The sequence below is a fragment of the Strix uralensis genome, chromosome 4, assembly GCF_047716275.1.
Source record: "Strix uralensis isolate ZFMK-TIS-50842 chromosome 4, bStrUra1, whole genome shotgun sequence".
Classification (NCBI taxonomy): domain Eukaryota; kingdom Metazoa; phylum Chordata; class Aves; order Strigiformes; family Strigidae; genus Strix; species Strix uralensis.
The window spans coordinates 50,493,351-50,516,076 of NC_133975.1; the positions used below are offsets into that span (position 1 = coordinate 50,493,351).

The following is a 22,726-nucleotide window of genomic DNA, read 5'->3' on the forward strand; positions in this document are numbered from 1 at the left end:
ACTTCCACTTCAGTTATTACACTTAGAAATCACTGAAAATAACACCTGCGTTCTCGTTCTTGCGGGTTTTTTTTCTTCCTTTATTTCCTTTAATTTTGGTCTTATAAAGTGGAAATTAGGCCATCTGTGTATATATCAAGATTTGAAGTGGTGTGAATAAATAAATCTCTTGTGCTTTTTAAATATCAGTAAGGTACGATAAGAGAAGATTTCTCTTGCAATTACTGTCAGATATTGCTTTTACTTTTCATCCATCATATAAGCTTAGGAGAGTGATGAACTTCACTAACTTTTTTTTTCCCGTGTTTGGTCACTGCCAACACAGTAACTGTGACCTCGTCCTAAGAATAAGGGATTTATCCTTGAACTGATCCATTTTTAAACATCACACCAGTGTTTTAGATCATAGTAATGGAACTGAGGTGTTAAAAACAAACACTTCTCCTTCCTATGTGTTTTTTCTTTGTTGAGACTACTTTTCATGAAATGAGCAATCGGAAGTTTTCTTTTGGATAGAATCTCTCCTCTTTTTTTGTCATCAGTCTGTAGGTGTCCAGGCTGTCTACACATGTTTTTACATAACTCCAAGACTGGTTGGAAGTCAGAAGAGCTTAAGTGTCTGAAGTTCTCTGTATGAAATGAATTTTCTTGGTATATAAAGCCATCTATTTTACAGTGTAAAGGTTCCAATCAAGAAAAACAAAATGATTGGTAAATATGCTGGCAAAACCTGTCCAAGTGCTTCCCAGGTTTCAGTGGCAGAGATGTTGAAAGCAAATATCATAGAATTAGCAGGTTTTTGTGTTCTTTACTGAGACAGAAAACATCATCACTCTTCCCTAGTAAGAACCTGTACTGTTTCCTCTTTCATGTCCTAAATTTGCTTAGCTCCTTAAAGACTACCAGGGAGCTTCCATCTCTGTTTTCTTTGTCACCCTGAATTTTGTAGCAGGCAACAGTTTCTTTCCTTGCCTTTACCTTTCTGGAGATTCTTCCATCCAAGTCTCCTGATCTTTCAGGGTTACTTGAAATAACCCTCAGCTGTTTTCCAGCCTGAAGGATATTCCAGGAGCTGACAGCTGAAAAAAGTGAGCCAGTTTAGAAATGTGGCTGAGAGATGGTGATGGTGTTTCAGGGTATCCAGTAATAAGTCTGACATTCCCAGGGGTAGAAACTCTTCTACTCGTCTGATATTATATCAACAAATATTACAGCTGAAGTCCTGAAACCCTAGAGTAACTTGTGGTGTCCTGAGAGTAAAGTGAAGATCTGTTATGCAGGATGGGAAGTACTCCTGAAGTCAACCTCAGGGTTGCAATGTTCCCTTCATGTCCCTTTTCTCTTCACTAGTCTTTAAGTGGTCCTGTCCAGTGGCTGCTCTGGCTTTGAGGAAGGAAGTTGCGTTCACAAAAAAATGCCCCAAACCAAGGTGGATTCCCTTACCTATTGTTGGTCCATGTAAAGAAGCTGTTAATTAGACTTTCATCTGGGAACTTTTGGGTTTTTACAGCTTTAAATGAAATCCCGCACAGCCCTCCACCTCTTCCTGCTGAAAAGCCTATTGGGAACACCTCCGATATCACAGTGGGAAAACCCAACAGTGGTGACCTAGTAAAAAGAGTGGTAAGTTAGAACTGTTTTTCTATATTAGAACTTTGTCTGCTTTGGTTAACAGATCTCCTGTGACTCTCAAGAATTTGTAAAGTAAGTTATTTGAAGGACCAAAGGATGAAAAGGACTACTCAAAAATATAAGGCTTTTTTCTTTTAATTGCATTCTCTAATTTCATTAGGTAATTTAGACTGCTGTTAGCTCTGAAAAGCACTTTGTTGATTTTACTAAACTTTGATCACATCTATCTTCAATTTTCTGTATTTAGTAGCTGGAATCAGGATAATTCTACATTATAGTTTCAAAAGCACTGCAAAATGGTTCAAAGTCCCGTGAGACTTACATAATGACATATTGTCAAAGTCTTCTAGAAATGTACTTTTTACCTTCATACACACAGTACCTCTCAGTGTCTGTGTTAATTTCCAAGCAGAGGAAACTTTTCTGTAGATGAATGAAGTTTGCTTTCTTCAGCTCTTTCCTTCTAGTTGTTTTCTACTGGTCCTGTCAGAGCCTCATTAGAACCATCTACTTTGGAAAGTAAGGCTCTGCTCCTTGCTCCTGAGCACATAGTAGCGGTAGACATTGTAGCTGTGTATCCTGTATGCCCTTTGACACAGATTTACAAAAGGGAATTAAAATAAACTAGAAAATGACAGTAGAATTTCCAAATATTGAGTGCTGTGATGACAGGAATGGCAGAGAATCTTGTGGAAACTACAGGCAGTAAAAAGATCCAATCAAATCAAAAGCCCTCACTAGATGGACAGCTGCCAACAAATGTCTTTGTGGCTACTTCTGCTAATAGGATAAAGGGGTTTTTAAATGTCATGATTGAGGAGGCTATTCATAGAGGTCCCATCTTTTCTGGATAATGCTGAAAAAGTAATTTCCAGTACAAGACGTTAAATAATATTTTATGCAATGCAACCCCAAAACTTTTACAGTGTCATCCAGGTTATTGTGATAGGCATGTATAAGCTTCAGAAGCCTTTTTTTTTTAAGAAAAGTACTGCATCAAATTCACTGAAACATTTAGATCTTATCTTTGGAAAGGTAAGAACTTCTGTGCTTCTAAAATTAGTATTGTTTGTCAATGAAAGTGATTAACCAGCAACAGTAAAAATTGTGACCATAAGCAGCATTTGGCACAGATTTCTTTTCACACAGAAGAGGAAAATTTTTGGTATGAGGGTAACATCCCCATTTGATTTGAAAGTGGCAGGTTGTTTTCTTTCTAATTAGGATCATTTAATCAGGAACATTCATTTGGGGACTTAATCAAGGGTCAAAATTTTGTCACAAAATACATCAAGGTATTTTCTAGGTGGGAAAAATCACAGAAATTGTTTACCAGTTTCAAGCACATGTATCCCTAATTAAGTAAACAAGACTGTTCAGACCTATTTAAAATTACTGATTCAAAAAGGATACTTTTGAACCCAGATTCAGCACTCTGATTTACCACACTGTTCCACAAGCAGCTGTGCTCATTCAGCAGAGCTGACTACTTTCTGGCACTGGGATGAAAGTGAACAGCAGGAGGCAGAAAGGGTGGTAACTTGGTAATCCATTACTGTGGTCCAAGCCCTTCAGACACGGCACATGTTACCCTCTGCTGACTCTGCTACAGGGTCAGGATGGGCAGCTGGGAGGAATGATGCCTTAATCTGCCAAAGCAAGATTCACCAGGGTTTATCTGTTAGATCTCTAGGAAACATACTTAGATGCCATCTTTAAGGAGAGCTAATGTTATTTGCAAGAGACGCTGTCCTGTGTGAGTTGCATCAATGTCATGTTTTCTGCTTTAAGCCTGTTCAAAGCCTGTTTCATCTGTTAAAGTTAAATCAAAATTGATAATGTAACTGCAGCAGTTGGAATCCTACAGGCAGTGAAATTGTACATTTGTATGACTCTCTTTTGGCTCTTAGCCGTGACTCCCACGTAGTAGGAAAAGAGGGCTGGATCATACCTAATGCACAATCTAAGCTGTGATTCAGGTAGTCAACCAGGTTATTTACATCTCCCTCTATGTCCAACAAGACTTTAAAATGCTAGAACACACCATAATACTTTTTACTTTATTTCCAGACCTCTAGAAACTCATTTTCCTGTCTGTATGATATAATTTAATGTAAGAAATGCACCATTTAAACAAGATAATTTTTGTTTATTAGGCTTAAATGGCTTTTTTCTTTTGAATCTTTGTAGGATTTGGATCATTCAGAACAGGGTGGAATGCCTCAGCTAGAACCTGTACTACCCCCAAGGTAAGTGCAATTCTTCAGTGACTCACTTAAAAGTGGTGTTTCTGAGTTGGTTTGCCTAGTTAGTCACTACCAACTCTAGTGCTAGGCTTGGGTAGGTAGTATGCTCACTAATAAATAGGCAGGACCAAGTTGCTAGCTGATTAATACTTGTTTGTACATTATTGGTATGAGCAGGGAGATTATAGGAGGACAGCTGTTTGGCTCTTCAGCTAACGTACAGTGGCTGCTGACAGTCATTCCTTTCTGCATCTTTAACCTTTTCACCCACAGCTGAACGAAGGACATCCCCTCCTGCATGTTGCTGACCTTTTGATCATCAGCACTTGCACTTGTGGCTGGGTTTGAGTGGTGAAGGAATGGAGGTGGCAGATGCTGCCGCCTTGAAAAGGGCAGATGCTGGGCCAGGACCTTCCCAGAAGCAGTGGCTAGTTTATACAGTTCACTTCAGACCTAAAATGCCTATGAAGGTGCAGAATCAATGATAACCTTGATTTATTTTATTTTTTATTCTTTCAAACCAAAAGGAAAGAAGGTCTGCAGAGGCAAAAGTAGCTGGACCAGCCTTAAAATTCAGGTCCACTAAATGCCAAACTGGAGGGAGATAAGGCATTGGCCAGCTAGTGCACTGCAGCTATCTCAGCATCTGCACTCTACGTCTGTGGGTTTAAACACAAGAGTTTGCTCTGTGTCAGGACAAGAGAATCTTTCCGTTATTAAACTTAGTCTACCAATAATCATAATTAGTATTCATTAACAGGAAAGAATGTGGTTGCACCCACAAGGAAACACCTCATTATTGCCCCTTATGGGCTTGTTACTTTCCCCCATTCTGTTTAGCATAACAGCATTCCTGATTCTCCCGAGGGTCTCTGGAACTGCAGTAAACGTTTTGTGCTTTCACTCTTCTGTTCAAATGGATTTTTATTTTTTTTTAAAGTAAGCAGTAATAATTCTCTGAATTGCTTGTTAGGGTTTTCTTGTTTAGTTGAGTTGTCTTACAAATGTATGAGTTGGTTTGTTTCCAGATTTAATGCAGTCTAACTTGGAATGTCCCCTTTTGTCAATACTAAAAATGCTTAGTTTAGGGTGAGGTCAAGAAAAGGGAGAGGTGGAAGTTGAACAGAAGTGGAAATATTTTTTTAAATTTAAAAAATAATCCATACTCGAATAGTAACAGAGAACTCTTACCAGCAGCATTAGTGGAGCACTATTTGCTCAGGTGGTGGATGACATTCAGAAAATATGTCAGAAGGATACTCCAAAGATCTGCTAATGTACATTTGTTGTGGTTGATAATTTTTACAGACCCTTGAGGAATTCACATGAGCAAATAATTATGCTGAATTACACTATATGAAAAAAAGAGAGACAATTGTAGTAGAAACTTGCAGTAACTGGCTGAAAATTTCCCAATAACAATCAAACAATATTGTATTTTTGGAATAGTGGTAGTGCCAGGGTTCTTAATAACAGGAAGCCAAAGTTTTATATATGTAATGCTGGTTTATAACAGAGGTGATTTTTAATTAGAAAATTATTGATTTGGCCACAGTCTTTGATTCTAAAAATCATGGCTTCTGTGTACTGTATAGGCAGGGTTTTTTTACCAATGCTTAGTAGTAAGAGGGATTTTTTTGGGTTTAAAATTTTTTTTTTTAAATTACTACTGCCACTTACTATTCTCTGATTTTGGTTTCTAAACTACTGGTACACTAATGAGAGTGTGGTACTCCAGCATTGCCAGAAAACTAGAGTATTTTCACTGGTGTTTTCTTTCTGCAGTAGACATCTGTTGCATAAAAATGGTAAATTCTGCTATTGCTGCCATTGTGCAAAGTGGTGTCACATGTCATGAGTTTCAGCACAGGCCCAAAAGTCACTTCAGGTAAGTGACGTCCCAGGGAATGAGCTAGGCTGATTCCTGAAAACTAGCTAGATCAGCAGAGCTTCTCAGGGCTTTCACTGAAGCTCTCCACTAGAAGAAGAACATCCTGAGGCAGCTTCAGACAAAGCTGTTTCTAAAGGTGGATTACTGAAAGAAATCCTGCTTAGATGTAGTGGGCTCATGAGAAAGCTGGCAGGCTGTTGATAAAGTGATGAGCAGACTTGGAAATACGTAGTCAAAGGATCTGTCTAAGGACTTGACCATTCAGTCCCAGTATCTGAAGAGTTCATGTATTCCTGGAGACCTTCAGATACTACGCACTCTACAGCCCAGCTCATCATGAGTCACGTTTACTTATTGCATACTCTATAGCTAGGGCTGTGGTGGAGAAAGAGGAAGCAGCCTTATTAATATGCATATTTCTCTGATGGTTTGCCCAATTTTTAGGCCTGCGGATGGAAAAATTATACCTGCTCGACCTCCCCCACCTAAAGGTGTTCCTGGAAGGCCACCTCCACCAAAACTCTCTGCAGCCAAGATCTCCTCCCAGAAAGATGCTCTTTCGCGATCTACTTCTGACATCGCTCCTGATAAAAAACCCAGCAAGTTCAGATTGGGACCCAAGAGAACAAAAAGTCAAGTCTTTAAAAGTCCAGATCCAGCATTACCTCCTAGACCTAAACCGGGTCATCCTCTCTACAATAAATACATGGTGAGAGTTGAGATATTCCGAGACTGTTGCTTATAAAACAGTGCCGCTTAAAATAGTAGTGAAAAAGGCAGTAAGGTGGATTACTATGATGTGGCTTTTGAAGTGCATCTATCAGCATAATCTTCCTTAGAAAATACTAATAGATAAATAGTAGTAAGTACTGTAAGGTAATCTGGAGAAAGCAATATACATGCAAAGTATAGATATATGTGTATGTATTTTTGTGTATATATGTAATTTATAATACATCTTTAATGCATAGCTTTTGGTTTTGGGGGGTTCTTTGTACAGTCACCAGTTCTGAATTCTATTACAGCATGTAAAATGATGCTAAATAATTGCATTTGTGTATTGTTTTTCCCTGTATATGTCAAAATGCTTAAGAAAACTGGGGGAGCATTAGAACTTAAAAAGCAGTTTACCTTGCTTAATCAAGCCTGCAAAGAGTGAGGAATGTAATGTCACTTATCTTACATTTTCATCCTATCAATGCCATCCCTTTTTATTATAAAAATGTTTCTTTTTGGTATTGCATGTGTTGTTAGGGAATATTAAATATAAATGGATCAACATTACAGATAAAAAGGAGAGAGTCTTTTCCCTGGGTACTTGAAACTGGTCAGTGATCAGAGCTGGTGACTGCTTGAACCACTGCTGTTGTTAAAAAAAGCACCCACACAACCATAGCATGAACATCATCAACATTCAGCATGAAGTGGAAGCTTTCTGTTGCCTCCTTTTTGATCTTCACTCTTGCATTTAGATCCTTGGTGGAGCAGACAAGCAAGAAAGAGAGAGAAAGATGTATCCAAGTTGATAGTAGGAACAGCTTTGAGATGAGGGAAGCATGTTGCTTCCTCTCTGGTGTAGCCACAGCTATTTACATAAGAAGCGTGTGACATATTTTGTAGATTAGATTTTTTTTCAGTAGCAGATCACTAGTAATTCCCTGCCCTCAAGTGTTACTGTCAATGAAATTTTCCTCCCAGGTTGTTTTTCCAGTGCCGTCCATGACAAATTAATACATTTCCATGTCAGTGTGTTGCTGAACATCATGTACCATATGGTATGATACCAGTTAGGTGGCTAAGACACTTTTAAAGTGGATGACAGCACTTGAGTTTCTTGAAGTGGCAGCTCATATCACCAGCAGTCCATTCTGAACGCCTTCCAAAGGAGCTTGTCCTCTTCCCCAGGACTCCTAAATTAGTTACCTGTAGTACGTGCTTTGAATAGTTCCATTGTCTGACCATCTTCACTTGCAGTGAGAATTTCAGGTGCTTAGAAGTGAAACAAACTTTTCCATTTGCCTCTGTTTCTGTTCAAGCTACCTGTGCCTCACGGAGTTGCCAAGGAAGATTGTCTTCCCAGGAACACTGGAGAACTGTCCTGTAAGGTGAGGAATTTTTTTCTGCTGATAAATATTTAATGAGCAAGACTGCTGTTGTATCAAGTGCTTTAAAGGTTACACTGAGAAAAGTAATAGTAGTTTATTAAATCCTTGTGTTTCTTTAATAAAAACAAAACAACCACCAAAACAAAACCCAATAATGGTGATTTGCCTTATAGCACAGGGATATACTGCTTATGAGGCAAAGCAACAGTAATTACTTGGAGTGCTAGAAGGGAGAGGAAACTAGTAAAGTTCCTCTGTCTCATAGGAAGATAATCACTCCCTTGGCTGAGTATCTGAAGAGCGGGCCAAAGATAAACAAGTAGTTTTATGAAGTGCTGTACATGATATATCAGTGAATTGGCTTTGACATACAGACTTCAAAGTATTTTCCTCTCTCTGCTTCTACAGAACCTAACCTGGTTTTAGGGCATGACTGTATTAATATTAAATAGCTAGTATAAATTATAGCTATGAGCAGCCTTTTTGATTATTATCAGAAACCTACATGGCTGAAATAGATTTCTATGCAATCTGCATCTGTTCTGTGTTACCTGTTGTAATTCATATTATTCTGGCCTTATCTTTGTCCATGTTGGGCTTTTTTGGTTGGGTATTTTGTAGGCAATGAATTATTTTGAATGTAATTCATGCACAGTGACTGTCATCAGTACAGTCTAAAAATTCCTAGTGGGTGGGATAGAGAAGAAGACTCAACATTTCAAATATAATTTCCCTTTATAAAGATCCCACAACAAAATTGCCATTTCCCCTCAGCATTATCTTCTTGTAAGCAAAGGCCTAGTGGCTTGCTCAGCCCTCTAAAATGCTTGGCAGTTGGCAGATGTGCTGCCTCTGCTGGGTGTGCTGAGGAGAGTTGGGCTGGGGTGTTCTCTCCAAGCAAGGAAGAGTAACTGGCTGTACTCAGTACCGAGCAGCAGGCAAGATTTGGCCACAACCCTTACAATGAGAATTGCTATCAATGCTCCAGATTTCTGACCCACTGAGATAGCTGAGGCTTTGTCTGTACTGGGAAAAGTTACATGCCTTCCCTTCCTTTTACTGGCTCAGAAGTAGATTTTGGTGAAATGCATTCTGGTTTACACTGGCAAAAGGCATACAGAACTCAGACCCGTAGCTGTGTGACCAATACTAACTGTTGCCTCCGAAGGTGATTCTCTGATACTAGAACAACATTGTGTCCAAAGTCAGAAAATTACTTTCAGAGTACTTAACAAAGAATATGTTAGTATCTTCCATGATTTATAAACTGTTTGGATTTATTTGTTGTTGTCAGGATTCAAACCACCCTCCAAAAGTTTCTGACATGAGTGTGCCTCATGCTGTAGTCCTGCATGATTTTCCTGCAGGTAAGTAAATGCGAATATTCTGGAAGCTTGTTCTACTCCAAGACTTTCAAATGGGAATTTTCTTAGGAATTAGAGCCTAAAAATTATGAAGCTCAGCCTGCAAGGTCTGCATGTAGAGTTGTTCAAATCCATGGGTTTAGCTATAGTTGGGCCAGTCTTTTAGTTAAAGCTAATAGGTTTATCAGGTGTAATTAAGACTTTTTGAAAATTCATTCTGTTTTTTTCTGGGGTATTTATATTAAGAAGGTTTTACTTATAGAAAATCAATGAGTGTGACAACTACTGTTAACTGAAATGATGCTGTGTTACAGAGCATGCTGATGACTTGGACCTTCATTCTGGAGACACCGTTTGTCTTTTGGAGAAAATTGATACTGAGTGGTACAGAGGAAAATGTGGGAATCACACAGGGATATTTCCTGCCAGCTTTGTTAAAGTAGTTGTATGTAGGCTTTGTATACATTGCTACATAAGGTCCTATTGCATTTGTTTTCTGGTTCTATTTTACTATAGCTCCTGTGTGTTTAACTCCATTCTGTATTTAGATAATCTCTTTTCCCTCTGGCAGCACAGAAGACATATTGACTTGTTTGTATGGTATTAGAAAGATGCTTGATTTGGCACAACCAGCTTGTGTTATGGGGATTATTTTGCTGTAAATTTGAAGCCAAGTGAGAAAATCATGGCCCTTACCAGATTCTCTTTGTTAACCAGGGTAGTTTCTCAGGGTCTACGGAGCAGAATATTTTTCACAGCTGCATGTAAGAATCAACACTCAGTAAAATGGTTGCTTTTTGTGCCCCACCCCACCCCCCAGCTTCTCTCATTTTCTTGTCCCTTGAACTATGCTGGAATCACCACTTTTATAGCCATGTAGTGAACTAGGTCAGGACAGGAGTGGGCCCAACGAAATGGGTTTTTCTTCCTAGAATATTTTTTTCCAGCTGGATCAGTTCGCCTAAGCGGCTTACTAAGTGGCTGCACAAATGGCTGTGCTGGCACAGTGCAAGGAGATTGTGTTGTTGCAAATGAGCAGCTTAATGCAATCCCGTTACTGCATGTGACACTTGACAGTAAACTTCAGGCAAGAGACAGGTGCTGTTTTGGAGCCCAATAGCAATTAATTGAATGCCTCACCTTTAAAAGATACAGTATGGTTCACTGCGTCAGAAGCTGGGTCAAATCTATTGCAAGCTGAGTCTGAGATTGAAGTCCATTGTGTGACAGTAGAAAGGGCCATTAGGCTATCCACAGCAGCCATACGGACACGGACATATGCTAAATTGACACCAGGATGCAGCGAAGGTGTATGGCCGGGCATTAAAGGCAGTAAGTGTCTGTCTCGAGCCAGTACAGCTGGCAGAGATGAGCACTGCTGCTACATGGACCATACCAAGTATTTGGTAACCATCAGAGATGTAGGGTGTTTGTTTAGTTTGTAATGGTGTTACTGGAGAAAAAAATAAGATTTGAGAAGTGGTGAAGAATGAAAACTAAACTCGGGGTTAGTAATGATGGAACCATGCTTGATTTGCTTTCATGAGAAAGATTTGCTAGCTAAATTGATTAGCAGCTTCTACACAGACCAACAAGTTAATTTAAAAGCTCTTGTTACTACTGATGGCTAACAGAGAAAAGATTTTATGTTAAAGCAGTGAAGTGAGTATTTGGGGTCAAATTCAGCATTGATAGAGACAGACAACTTCATAAAAGCTAGGGAAGATGTGTTTTGAATTTCTATTTTAGTTGTAAAAGGTGTCTACCCTTTGAGTGCAAAAACCTTTTGTTTCAGCAAAATTAAAAAAAAAAGGGAAACGAGTGCAATACATGAGGTTAATTTACTGAGTGAATTCTCCCGTTCATTCATGTCAGATTTGATCTTGATACAAGGTCTCTATACAATACGCTATAGTGTGTTTTACAATATTGAGCTGGGTAGTAGCTTAGGTCTGGACACATAACAATAATACATAGTTATTACTTCCCATAGAACCTCCAGAGCACCACAGATACCAGCTCCTCTAGCAAGAGCACTGCAAAGATTATTTGTCCTAAAAGGCAGCATGATTTCCTCCAGTCCTTCACATAAGCTAATGAAATATTCTTGCTGATTTTTATGGGAACTGGCTCATGTGATAGTGAGCTGTAACCCAAAGCTCTCCTTGCCAGGGTCTCTAGGCTTGTAGTCTTATACATCTCTCAGATCAACCTTTGTGTCACAGCAAAAATACAATTGAAGTCCTCTTACGGTAAAGGACTTGAATGCTGTCTGTTTGGTATATCTGTGTATTGATTTTCTAACTTACATTTCTCCAATTCAAGTGAGATTTGTGATATGTATTTTTGTTTGGAGGACAGCTGGCTACCAAAGCCCAGAAAGGATAAGTGTAAACAATAATTTTTGTCTATTGTGATATATTTTGCTAGTAAATAATAGAGAGCAATTACCAATTGAAAGTTGGGAGCTAAATGCAACAACATGTAATATCATCCAGTCCCATATTCTGTCAATCAATCATGTCACAAGTAGAAACAGTACAACAGAAAACATTAAATAGTGCTTCTTGTTTGCATGAGATTGAAAAATGAGAAATGAGACATACAAAACCGAAATCTACATTCATGTGGTCATACATCATAGCATGCCGGCGACTGCAGAGAGTCACATGGAGGTTATAACTGGAGTTGATGTTTAGCTAAAAACCAGATTATTTTAACCAGTTCCAAGTTTATTGTAGTTATGTTGCCATGAGCTTGAAATGGAAGAATTTACTTAATTTTGTTGTCTTAATAGATTGATGTTCCAGAAGAAGGCAACAGGAAGAAAATACCCTGTTCATCGCGATGTATTAAGTGAGTCAGATAAATCTTATTTGCTTTCTCATGTTGATTTACTAGGAAGTAAAAAGAAAGATAACTTTGAAGCAGGTGTTATCTGTGCTGAGGTTAATATGGTTAAGAACTTCTTCACCAACATATATTTTAAAAGTTAAACTCTCAAAATTGAAAGTTTATGATGTTTTAATAAGACTCATGTTCAGGTAAAAAAAGCCTGAAAACTCACTTCATGGCTTCAAAAGATTGGTAGATCACTTTCTCTTTATAATAAATATATAGATTTTATGTAGATGTTTATATAGATGTAGTCCACTTCATTCACTTTCCTTCCTCTTACGAGCTGTATTAGAAGAGCGTTTCCCATAACTTTCATGAAAATTCATTACAGAAACTGTGAACCAATCTGATTAAACTTCAGCAGCACTGCAGTCTCCTCTTTTTGCTCCTGGCCTTGTAACTTTCTTCCAGTGTCCTCATAAGATATAACATGGTAGGGCTCCTACTCATTTGAAAGAACAAGATAAAATGTGACAGAATATAGCTGTACTTTAAGTAGAGAAATCTATCTAACCTTAAAGTGTATAAATGTACGGGTAAATCTAAAGTTTCCCAGATCAAATCATCAAATGCACTTTGAGCACTTTCATTTCTGATTTACAAACAACTTGTACTAAGATTTGTGGGCAAGGAACAACTTTTCGTGCTATTTTTACTCGATGATTTATTGGATTTTGTAATCATTCACTGCAGCAATTAAAGCAAATTCAGGGAGCGGCAGGAACTACTAGTATCAATGGGATCATTCAGTCTTAAACGAATCTATTTTTAAAAGCTGTTTCTGCAACTAAGAAACAAACAGAAAGTACTAGCTCTGTCCTGAAGCTTTTGCAAAGGTATGAGTAGGGGACAGGGGTGGGAATCAAGCTTCTTACATTGGTTGTATGTTATGATGCTATAGAAAGAATTAAAGCCTGTTACCACTTTTTCCCAGCATGGTTTTTCTGATAAATCAAAAATTTTCTTAGGAGTTAATTTCTTAAATTTTTTGTATTAGTTTATTAAATTATTAAATCTATTTAAGTGAGGATAAAATTAATTTGTTTTTTTCAGTATTATACCAAATCATGAAAAATTTATCAGCTGCATTGATGCTTCTTTCTTCGATAGATAAGTTATTTCCCCATGCCTGGGATGGATTTTCCAGAATAAAGTTTGTCAAAGTAGATAATAACTAGCTTCCCCCTATGAAACCTCCATGGATTTGGGACAAATACATCACACCTACCCCCCACTCATGTTTGATTGCATCTAAATCCTTAACAAAAGTGTATCAGGACACTTACTTGGATATAAGCAGAAATATAAAATGGGACAGGTAGCTCAGAAAAAAAAGTGATACATTTTTTTGTTGTTGTTTGGAAGAGAAATAAGGTCTTATGCAAAATATTGTAGCAGCCAGGAGTTGGGATGCAGAAGTTGCATCCAGCTCCTCCAGACTCCATATGCATCCTCCTCAGAAAGCAGAGATGAGAACCAGGGCTAGACCCCAGTTTTCCACCTGTTCTATCTTCAGTGCATTCTTTCATCATTTTAGTGAAAGATATCAATGCATATGCACAATGCTGCCTTATTTGTAAGTGGACAGTAATAATAAAGTAAGTGTCTTTTTTGTGTGTGCAGAGGCCCAAGATGTGTAGCACGATTTGAATATATTGGAGATCAGAAAGATGAGCTCAGTTTTTCAGAAGGTGAAACTATTATCCTTAAAGAATATGTAAATGAAGAGTGGGCCAAAGGGGAGCTCAGAGGCACGTCTGGAATTTTCCCCTTGAACTTTGTGGAAGTAATTGAAGATCTGCCTGGAACAGGTATGAATATGTTTGCAAAAATCTTTAAGAACATGGTTTTGTACTGCATGCATATAGGCAGCATATAGGAGAAAAGTGCAGAAGGACAGTGAATGCGGGAAAAAGGCAGAAAGGGAGAGAAGAAATTAAAAAAATCAAAAGGAATAGTAGGACTTCTTAAGAAGCTATTCGTAATAATCACCGAGTATCTAAAATCTCTCTCATTAGTAACGTTTTGAGTAGTCATTCCTAAGTTGTGCTTTACTTATGTAGGTACAGGAGCAGCACTGAAGAACAAGGTGGAAGTTTCTTCTTCTGCTCCTCAGGTAATAAAATTTTATAGGTGAGGGCCAGAATTTACAGAGTGGTTTCACAGATTGACATAGACTTTCTATTATGTCAGATTAGCTGCACAACTTTAAACCTGAATGTGACAAAATTCCCAGAGCACACAATGCTGCATGGTCACACCTTGAATTCTAATAGTTGGCCTAAACTGATTGAATTTATAGCTTCTGGCAAATTAACATAAGTAAATTTTTATGCTTAAGCAAATTCTCGTTAGCTCTATTTTAAGCATTGCTCCTGTGGTCTAATTTTGAATTTATTAATCCTGTTCCCTGCCACCAATGATAAAAAGGAATGTGTCTGACCCTAGATGAAATTCTGTGCTAATTGCTGAAATACCATTCTAGTCTACATCCGCAGTGACACTATTGTATGAGAGAAGGTCAGGACACCCGTGTTCTGTACAGTTGTTTTCACCAGTATCCATCAGTGTATGGGCTCCATTAATGCTTCTAAAATTAATGCATTTCTTCTGTTCACTTGACTAGAACAACAGACGCTCAGTAGAGTGGTGTGAAGCACTTCATGATTTTACAGCAGAAACCAAAGACGATTTATCCTTTAAAAAGGGAGACTACATCCAAATACTGGAACAAGTAGATTTGGAGTGGTATAGAGGAAGACTGAATGAGAAGGAAGGGATTTTCCCAGCAGTTTTTGTTCAGACCTGCTCAGGTACAGTGCTCCTACTAGGTGGCAATTCATTATTCCTTGGGTTGTGACAATCATGACAGAGTTCTGGGAGAACCCAACTAGTCCATTGCATTAACAAGCCACACACCACCCCAGTACTTAATATCCTAAAGCTAAAGTAAGTGTTGAACTACCCTCTCTAATAATGGCAATGTAATGCTCTAGTCAGTTAAGTAATCTGGGAGGTGATACAGATTATGGGATGGTTTAAAGTGTGGTTTGGGCACAGGCAAAACCAGGACCACTGAGCTGCCCACAGTAGAAAGTCAGGGGTACAGAAGATGGGGGGGGGCGGGGTAGGTTCTCCCTCAGCTGAAGAGAAACACTGCAGCACAGTCTAAGAGCTGGTAGAGTTCTAACTACAACTGCTGTGCCTTGGCATTTGCTACGGTAATCACCTTGCTGAAGCAAGGAATGAATACTGTTTGCTCTCCTCAAGCTTCAGTTTGGCTGCCAAATCAATGCAGTCAAAACCTTCACAGAAAACCACAATTTTTTTCCCCTGTAGTTTTTGCAAGTAAAGCCCTGAGTGAAAGTTGACAGGAAATAAATTCCACTTAACTGGCAAATAGCACACACCGAGTGCCACTTCATCTCCAAGTACAAAGAGGAAAAGACAGCTTTTATTAGATATTACCGTTGGAAAGTTCAAGTAAGTTAACTTTAAATTTAGTCCTCCTAGAAGCAGAACCATGAGAATGCATTAGTACTGTAAAATGAACCGGTGTCAATATAGACTTTTATTCCAGTAGGACAGTGAAGTTGCTAAGTAGCAGTAGTAATAACATCTGGACACCCTGTAGCACACTAGTGGGGAAAAACATGGGAAGGACAGGAAACTCCTCCAGAAAGAGATTTATTCCACTCCAATCCACGTAACTTGTCTTGTCTACATTCTGCAGCCAGAGTAGAGCTGTCACAGTCTGTAGGAGGGAAAAAAGGAAAAGCCAAAGCTCTTTATGATTTTCATGGAGAAAATGAAGATGAGCTTTCCTTCAAAGTAAGTACCTCTCTTAGCCCAATTTTCCAAAAGGTCTTATGCTCCTGAAGAATGTTAAAAATATGATTTATCCACTATGAAAGTAGGCTCGTAGCCACAATGTGAAAGAATGAAGCACATAGAATAGGCATAGATATTAACATATTTGATAAGTGGTGTCTCAAAAAATTTTTTCCCTTACCACTTCAGTTTCATGTTAGCAAAATCTTCACTGAAGACATTGAAGAGAAGTCAGGATTGCAGAATTCCTTTGATTTCTCTGATCTGGTAAACATGACAAGACATACCAACCTCATTTTGCAGTTGATATGGTCAAGGGAGCCTTTCTTTTTTAACTCGAAAGAGCAATGAGAAGGAGGGTAACAGCAAGAGTGCCAGTGCTACAGCAGCTGTGCCTCTAAGGGACACCTAGATACAGCAAAATCTAAAAGTTTGGAAGCACAAGACACAGTTGCCATGGGAGCAAGGGGAGAAATTAAATACTTGCTGGATGTCCAGATAATATTAAGAAGCGTGAACAAGAACCAGCATGCCCTTGTAGATGCAAAGTCATGATTTAGGTAACTGTGTCCTCAAAAGCAAGCTTCTGAGAAAGAGCAGACTTTCACAGCAGGCCCAAAATTGTGTCTATCAGCTGGAACACACTATTTTCTCTTCTAAAACTAGCAAAATAATGAATTCCAGCATTAGCAGCCTGCAATGCTAAAAGGATAGATGATTCTTTAAAGCGGAAAAGGGGAATGGAGTTATAGGAAGAAAGACCAGGGCCATGACAGTACTTCAGATGAAGGGTGTGGCATGGGACAATGAAAACCGGAACAGGGATCAAACACACGAGCTGCAGTTTGTTTTAAACAGCCACCCTGAGCTACTTAAGACAATTGCTTTCCTTTTGGGGAAAGTTTCCAAAGGAAAAAGGAAAGTTTAAGTATTGGAAAATACTGGGACTAAATTGGGAAGAGCAAGCTTTGAAGTGTTCTAAGAAAAGAAACCCTCATAACAGAGCAGGGAAACACCCACAAATAACAAGTAAGGGCAGGGGGCCTGTGAGGCAGCTCTCTAACATACCTACCTACCTGGAGAGCTTAAGCAATGCAAGAAGTTACCCAGCAGTGCTATTTTTTCCTTCTGGAAGGCAGTGATTTTTCAGCAGATAAGTATTTACCCTAAGAGAACCTTCAGCTGGTTTTGGCAAACAATCTCGAAGAGATGTAACCAACAGAAGAGACTGGCCGCATCCTATGTCTATTTGATTGATATTAATTGCTTCTAAATAACATCAGCTATGCATGCATTAACATTGCATGGTAAGCTGTACTGGCTCACATTACTCCTTCTCTTACAGGCAGGTGATACAATAACAGAGGTGGAACCTGTAGACAAAGACTGGATGAGTGGAGAGATACAAGGGAAATCTGGTATATTTCCCAAGAACTTTGTTCAGATTTTAAAAACACCATGAAGCATTGCCTCTCTTCATACTCCCTACATGTGGGAGAGAATGTTTTCTATCCTAAAGGCACAGCAGAGACATCAATGTGTTTTGACTATCAATGTTTTGCACTACTTTTTCTAGACAGTCATTCTAGTATCTTGAAGTCAAATAAGAAAATTTTAGTCTTTTGTGACAGTGTATGTAGTCATGCTTCATGAATGCTCTGAGAGCAAATACAAGCAGGATTTTAGCAGTTTCCAACTAGGGAAATACTGTGGTGCAACACCATTTTAACTTAAATAGCATTGTAGTATCTTTACTATCTGGTATTACATTTATCATGCACAAAGTCTGCATAAAGTAAGCTTCTTTGGGCTTTTTAAAAAAACTTTTTAAAATCCAAGTTTAAAAAATTGTTTTTAAGATATAATTACAGCACTCAGTATGTAGATCAAGTTTGATAATCAGGTTTTGTTACTGCTTGACTTCCACATTAGCAGTAGAATCCACTTGTTTTATGACTTAGCACATAAGGAAGATAACTGGTATTTCATAGTAGAAAAATATCAAATCTAATACTGGTAAGAAGGAAAACTCAGAAGCAAATCCTTGTGTAGTATTTTTCTATTCTTAGCCCAAGCTGCTCATACAGGAAGATCACAGAAGTAAAACTTCTTTTTCTTTAAGTATTTTGCCTCCTAACAAGTAATGTTCAAATTGGTATGAATCATCTTAGACCTTTCTCCCTTCCCCTGAAATCCTTTCCAGGTGCAGGTTGATTTTTCTACGCCCCTGCTCTTTGAGCACTCACCCTTCTTTCCCAGCTGAAGTTAGCTGTGACAGACAGCATTTATTGAGCTCTCTCAGATCCCCTCCAAGTAGTAGCTGCACTATTCCAATTATTTGCCCCTCCACCCCCTTCCTGTAAGTAGAAAGCCAGTCTTCACTCAGTCTGCATTTCATTTGTCACTCAAGCACTGGAACATACTTCAGTAACACTATTCCTATCCTTAACATGAAGGGTATTATACAGCCTTGGTTTTAGCTTTCAGCAGACACGGGATTAGTTTGCAGTTTGTTACCACATACCAACTATACTGAGCATAATTATAAATGGTCTGTCAAGGCCTTAAGGAAAACATGCCTGGCAAGAGGTTGGTTACTTCAAGAAGCTCTAACAAAGGCATTTAGTAAAAAGCAGCAGTGTGACTTGAACAGCAAGCTTAAGACACGACTGAGGTAGCTTCACATTATAGGAACTTCTGGTAGTAAATAGCTTTCTGCAACATTTGGCTTCTGACAAAATAGTTAAATGCATCTTGATTAACTGCTAACTTCATCAGAATAGAAAAAAATTATGCTGCTGTTGGCTCTTTCATTGCTGACAGTATTCCAGTATTCCATCACTTTTGTATTGTATAATAAAAAAGAACTAGTGAGCTGTTAGTATGAGTCATTACTTCAGAGATGCAGGTCACTAGGTATCAAAACACCCTTACAAGATTCTTCTTTGTGGGTCCGGAAGTTCAGGTTGCAAAAGGGCCAACAGTTGAGTGGTGGATGGAGACTGAAAACTAGAGTAATGATTGTCCTTGAGATGGTTTTGACCCCACCGCAGGGAACAGGCAGCCAGTCTCAGTAGCAGACTGGGGCTCCCCTGAAGTGAGCCCAAGAAACATGCTGCACAGACATGAGGCCCCCAGCCCCATTTCGCTCTGCAGTCAGTTATGCCACAAGTACTTGCAGACAGTTGCAGACAGACACAGATGTTAGCCCTCCAATCTTTTTCCTCTAGAAGCTTCATGAAGTGTTGTGTATTTAAACTGCACCGATACCATTCACACAACTGAGGGATGAAGATCACACAAAGTTTTCTAATGAGATGAGAACTGGATTTCTACTTTCATTAAGGGGATTAACCTTGTAAGAATTATAAAGTGTGTCCTATTCTAGAAAGATGGAAACATGACAATTTATAGAGGTATTATTCAGTTTTACCATCCCCAAGCAAGCTTATCCATAACTCCTGTGAAATCACTTAGTAAGTCCACCTTTGAGGACAACCCTTCCCAGTCTCCACGCTCTCCTGCCAGGAGATTCCAAAGGTTCATGTTGTTTTTTCCAATAAAACAGCCATCTCCTGCTACAGAAATCCAAGGAAACACATAGATAGATAGATAGATAGATAGATAGATAGATAGATAGATAGATAGATAGATTTCCTGACTCCTGCAAGCCCACTCAAGACTTTTCAACCATAAACTTTCAGTGAATCACCCTTTTAAGAGAGGCTTCTTCCACCATGACCTGTGCCAGCACGATTCCTGAACCTGCAGGAAACACAGCAGGGGGAGAACAGCAGAACCAAGCAAAGCCCACACCAACAAACATAATACCCAGGTCCTCCAAAGACAGACCACGTCATTGTCATGGTAGATGAGGCTTAAGTGTATGATGTTTACTTACTGTTTGTCTGCTAGTTTTCTAATATTTTGATACAAGTCTCAGAAGTAGAACTGAATTTTTATATTTTCAATTTCCTCTTCCCTGTTTTTACAACTGTGTATTGACCAGTTGTTTTTGTAACTTCCACTGAATGTTTAGTCAGTGCCTGTCGGTAGATAAGACCACTCTCCTTTATTTTAATCATCTCCCTATTACGCAGGGCAGGAACGGCAGCAAAGCCTTATCTTCCGAGCAAGGAGTGCCATCTAAAGGCTGCTTGCATTACTGCAGGCAGATAAGAGTGTATTTATTAAAACAAGTTAGACACTTAGCTTTTACAGGAAGGGATTTTCTTAAGACTTGACGCCTAACATCACCATGAAACTGCATATAGATTGTAAATTAAAATTCCTAAGGTGTACAGTACATAATCTGCAAAAAAATGAGAATGAGACAGAGCGCAAATCCTAACTGCAATATAGTAGCAACTTTCAGCTGTAACCTTGAAATTCAGCTAGACTCTCATACATTAGTATGACAGTAAAAGCCTCATTTCTCAAACCATTTTCTGTTTGACCCACCCTCTGGAAATATCTTCAGGAAGACATCTTTGTTCTGTGTACATTTAACAGTGTCCTAAATAAATCTTGTAAGTCCAGTAAGTTTGTTATGGTACCTCTGTAAATTAAGAATGTATTTAACCAATAAAATTTTTATAATTAAGTCATGATGGCATTTTCATTGCCTTATGCTGTGGAGAGCTGAGCTTTCCACTTCACACAGTGATTTTATGCATCTCATTCTGCTTATGTATTTAACACAACAGCAAGAAACCCAGCCCCACCCCCAAACAGCTACTACAGTAATACCACATCCCTTTACAAGTAGTCCAAACCCCTCAGACCTGATGGCTTTAACACGGTTTATTCAAGCCTTCAGACTTGGGTACGTTTTACACTTGCCACCTGCAGCAGCCAGCCATTATCGCAGGGTATCACTCAAGATGGTGGATGCTCTCCTCTGGCTGTGGCAAGATTACTTGTGACCAAGCCATGGGCTGAACCTGAGCTGATCAGCAATTCTACACGTCATTTCAGTGGACGCTGCTATTCATACACCATCATTTTTCAGCTGATATTTGTACAGAGAATACAGAGGAGGCACAAAGGTTTCCTTCCTGCTTACTTTCACATCTGAAATAGTTTTATAAAGTGTACATTTACCCAGAGCCCCTATATGGTAATGCCAGCAGTCTATTGATCCAAAAATTAAATTTTAAAACCTGAAAAAAGTTCTTGTTCTTTCCCCAAATCCTCTTGGACTGGCCTTTTTGCAACATATACACCTCAGACATACAGCTGAAGGAAAAAGAAACAGGGTAACAGACACACAAGTTTTCAGAAATGAGCACAAAACACCACCTTAGGATTTCTAACTCTCCTTGCCTACAGAGAGCACAGGCCAGTCACAGTCCCTTACAATGCATTTGATGCAGAGAAAATACAGCCAACACCTGTCCATTACTAGAAAGTTCTGACACATCTTACTGTAATGCAGCAGGGCTTGAATATATGCACATATATGTACACACCTGCATTAAAACTTGCTGTAGTAAGTTCAAGGATTTTCAATCTCCCCACACTTACCCTAAATCATGGTTTGTTTTTCCTAAGTCCAGTGAAAAGTTCTTTTGTTAGAGAAGAGGCATTTATTGCAATTTATGGCTTAAAAAATATGACTCTCTGGGACTCCTGGAGAATGAGTGCAGATGGAGAGCAAAGCAGAAGATGAAAAGCAGCACTACTCCTTTCTCCTGTTTCAGCATCAAAGTTTTGAGCACTCGCTACCCTTCCACCACACAAACTGGAGAAAGCACAACAAGCAGGCCTGTATTTACAATCCAATAAAGACGGTTACCTGACTATTAAATCACAGGCTATTCTAAGTATCATCCCCCAATAGTTTAACTTGGAATCACAACATGAGATCACATCACCTGCAGTCTGAAATTAGAAAAATTTTCATTTTGCATATTAGTTGCTCCAAACCAGAATTAGCAACTCGGAAAAAGGCAAAAATCCCTGACACCAGTACAGCCCTGGTGGGTAGTAGTGTCTCTCTACTCTTTGCCTAGTAACTTTGTTGCAACAGTAACATTTAATTGCTTCTCCTTTCTTGCCCATTTTACAGTTGACTGCAAAAGCCACCACTATCTCTGTGACCTCCCCAAATCTGTCTGTATCATTCTGTTCTCAGGTTTTAAATGACAAGCTTACCAACAATTTAACAGCACGAAGTTTAGCTTTGTTGCCCGATTCCAAACAAAACAGGCTGATAGTGCAAAAACATCCTTGTTTTAGCCAGAAAAATACACCCTTCAACTTCTAAACTGGCATACGCTGAGCAACAAGCAAAAATGCTATCATCAGAGAATGCAAAAAGCACTCTTAGAATTTGTCAGCAAATCACTTGAGTGCTTTATTTTCAGAACAGACCATTGCCTCTTTACAGCAGAACTTCTTCCCCTGAAGTTCCACAGGTTTTTCAACTGTGATTAGTTATCCCTTGGTTCTGATAGAGGCTAAAATACATACAAACCCTACTTTTCAGCTTATTTCTACACTGCTCAAAACCAACACTGCTTCCATAATCAAAATTACAACTTAAAGATCTTTTAACACCTTTTGACTATCAGAGACCAATCTATCGCAAAAGGTTGTATCAAATTACTACCAAGAAGCTTAAACATACACTTAAGTAATTCTCCAGTAAGTAGCCTGGATCAATCCCAAAGACTTCCCTGCAATGAACAACTCCAAAGCAGTTACCTTTCCCTGTGTGACACCCCATACCCTGTACAATGCTCCTCTTTGAAGCAC

At 38.9% G+C, this 22,726-nt stretch overlaps 1 protein-coding gene across 4 annotated transcripts in view; it reads left to right on the top strand.

Annotated features, from left to right (window-relative positions):
• SH3D19 (SH3 domain containing 19) overlaps positions 1-20,574 on the top strand; it is an 88,591-nt gene extending 68,017 nt beyond the window's left edge. For all 4 annotated transcript variants that reach the window (XM_074866679.1, XM_074866678.1, XM_074866676.1 and 1 more), the window contains 12 exons: positions 1,511-1,623; positions 3,823-3,881; positions 6,214-6,478; positions 7,806-7,874; positions 9,169-9,241; positions 9,553-9,683; positions 12,036-12,094; positions 13,760-13,947; positions 14,200-14,252; positions 14,763-14,949; positions 15,870-15,967; positions 17,313-20,574. In XM_074866679.1, the coding sequence (XP_074722780.1) occupies positions 1,511-1,623; positions 3,823-3,881; positions 6,214-6,478; positions 7,806-7,874; positions 9,169-9,241; positions 9,553-9,683; positions 12,036-12,094; positions 13,760-13,947; positions 14,200-14,252; positions 14,763-14,949; positions 15,870-15,967; positions 17,313-17,429 (1,412 nt within the window). In that variant the 3' untranslated portion in view covers positions 17,430-20,574. The remainder of the gene's footprint in view (positions 1-1,510; positions 1,624-3,822; positions 3,882-6,213; positions 6,479-7,805; positions 7,875-9,168; positions 9,242-9,552; positions 9,684-12,035; positions 12,095-13,759; positions 13,948-14,199; positions 14,253-14,762; positions 14,950-15,869; positions 15,968-17,312) is intronic.
• Positions 20,575-22,726: the final 2,152 nt, after the last annotated feature.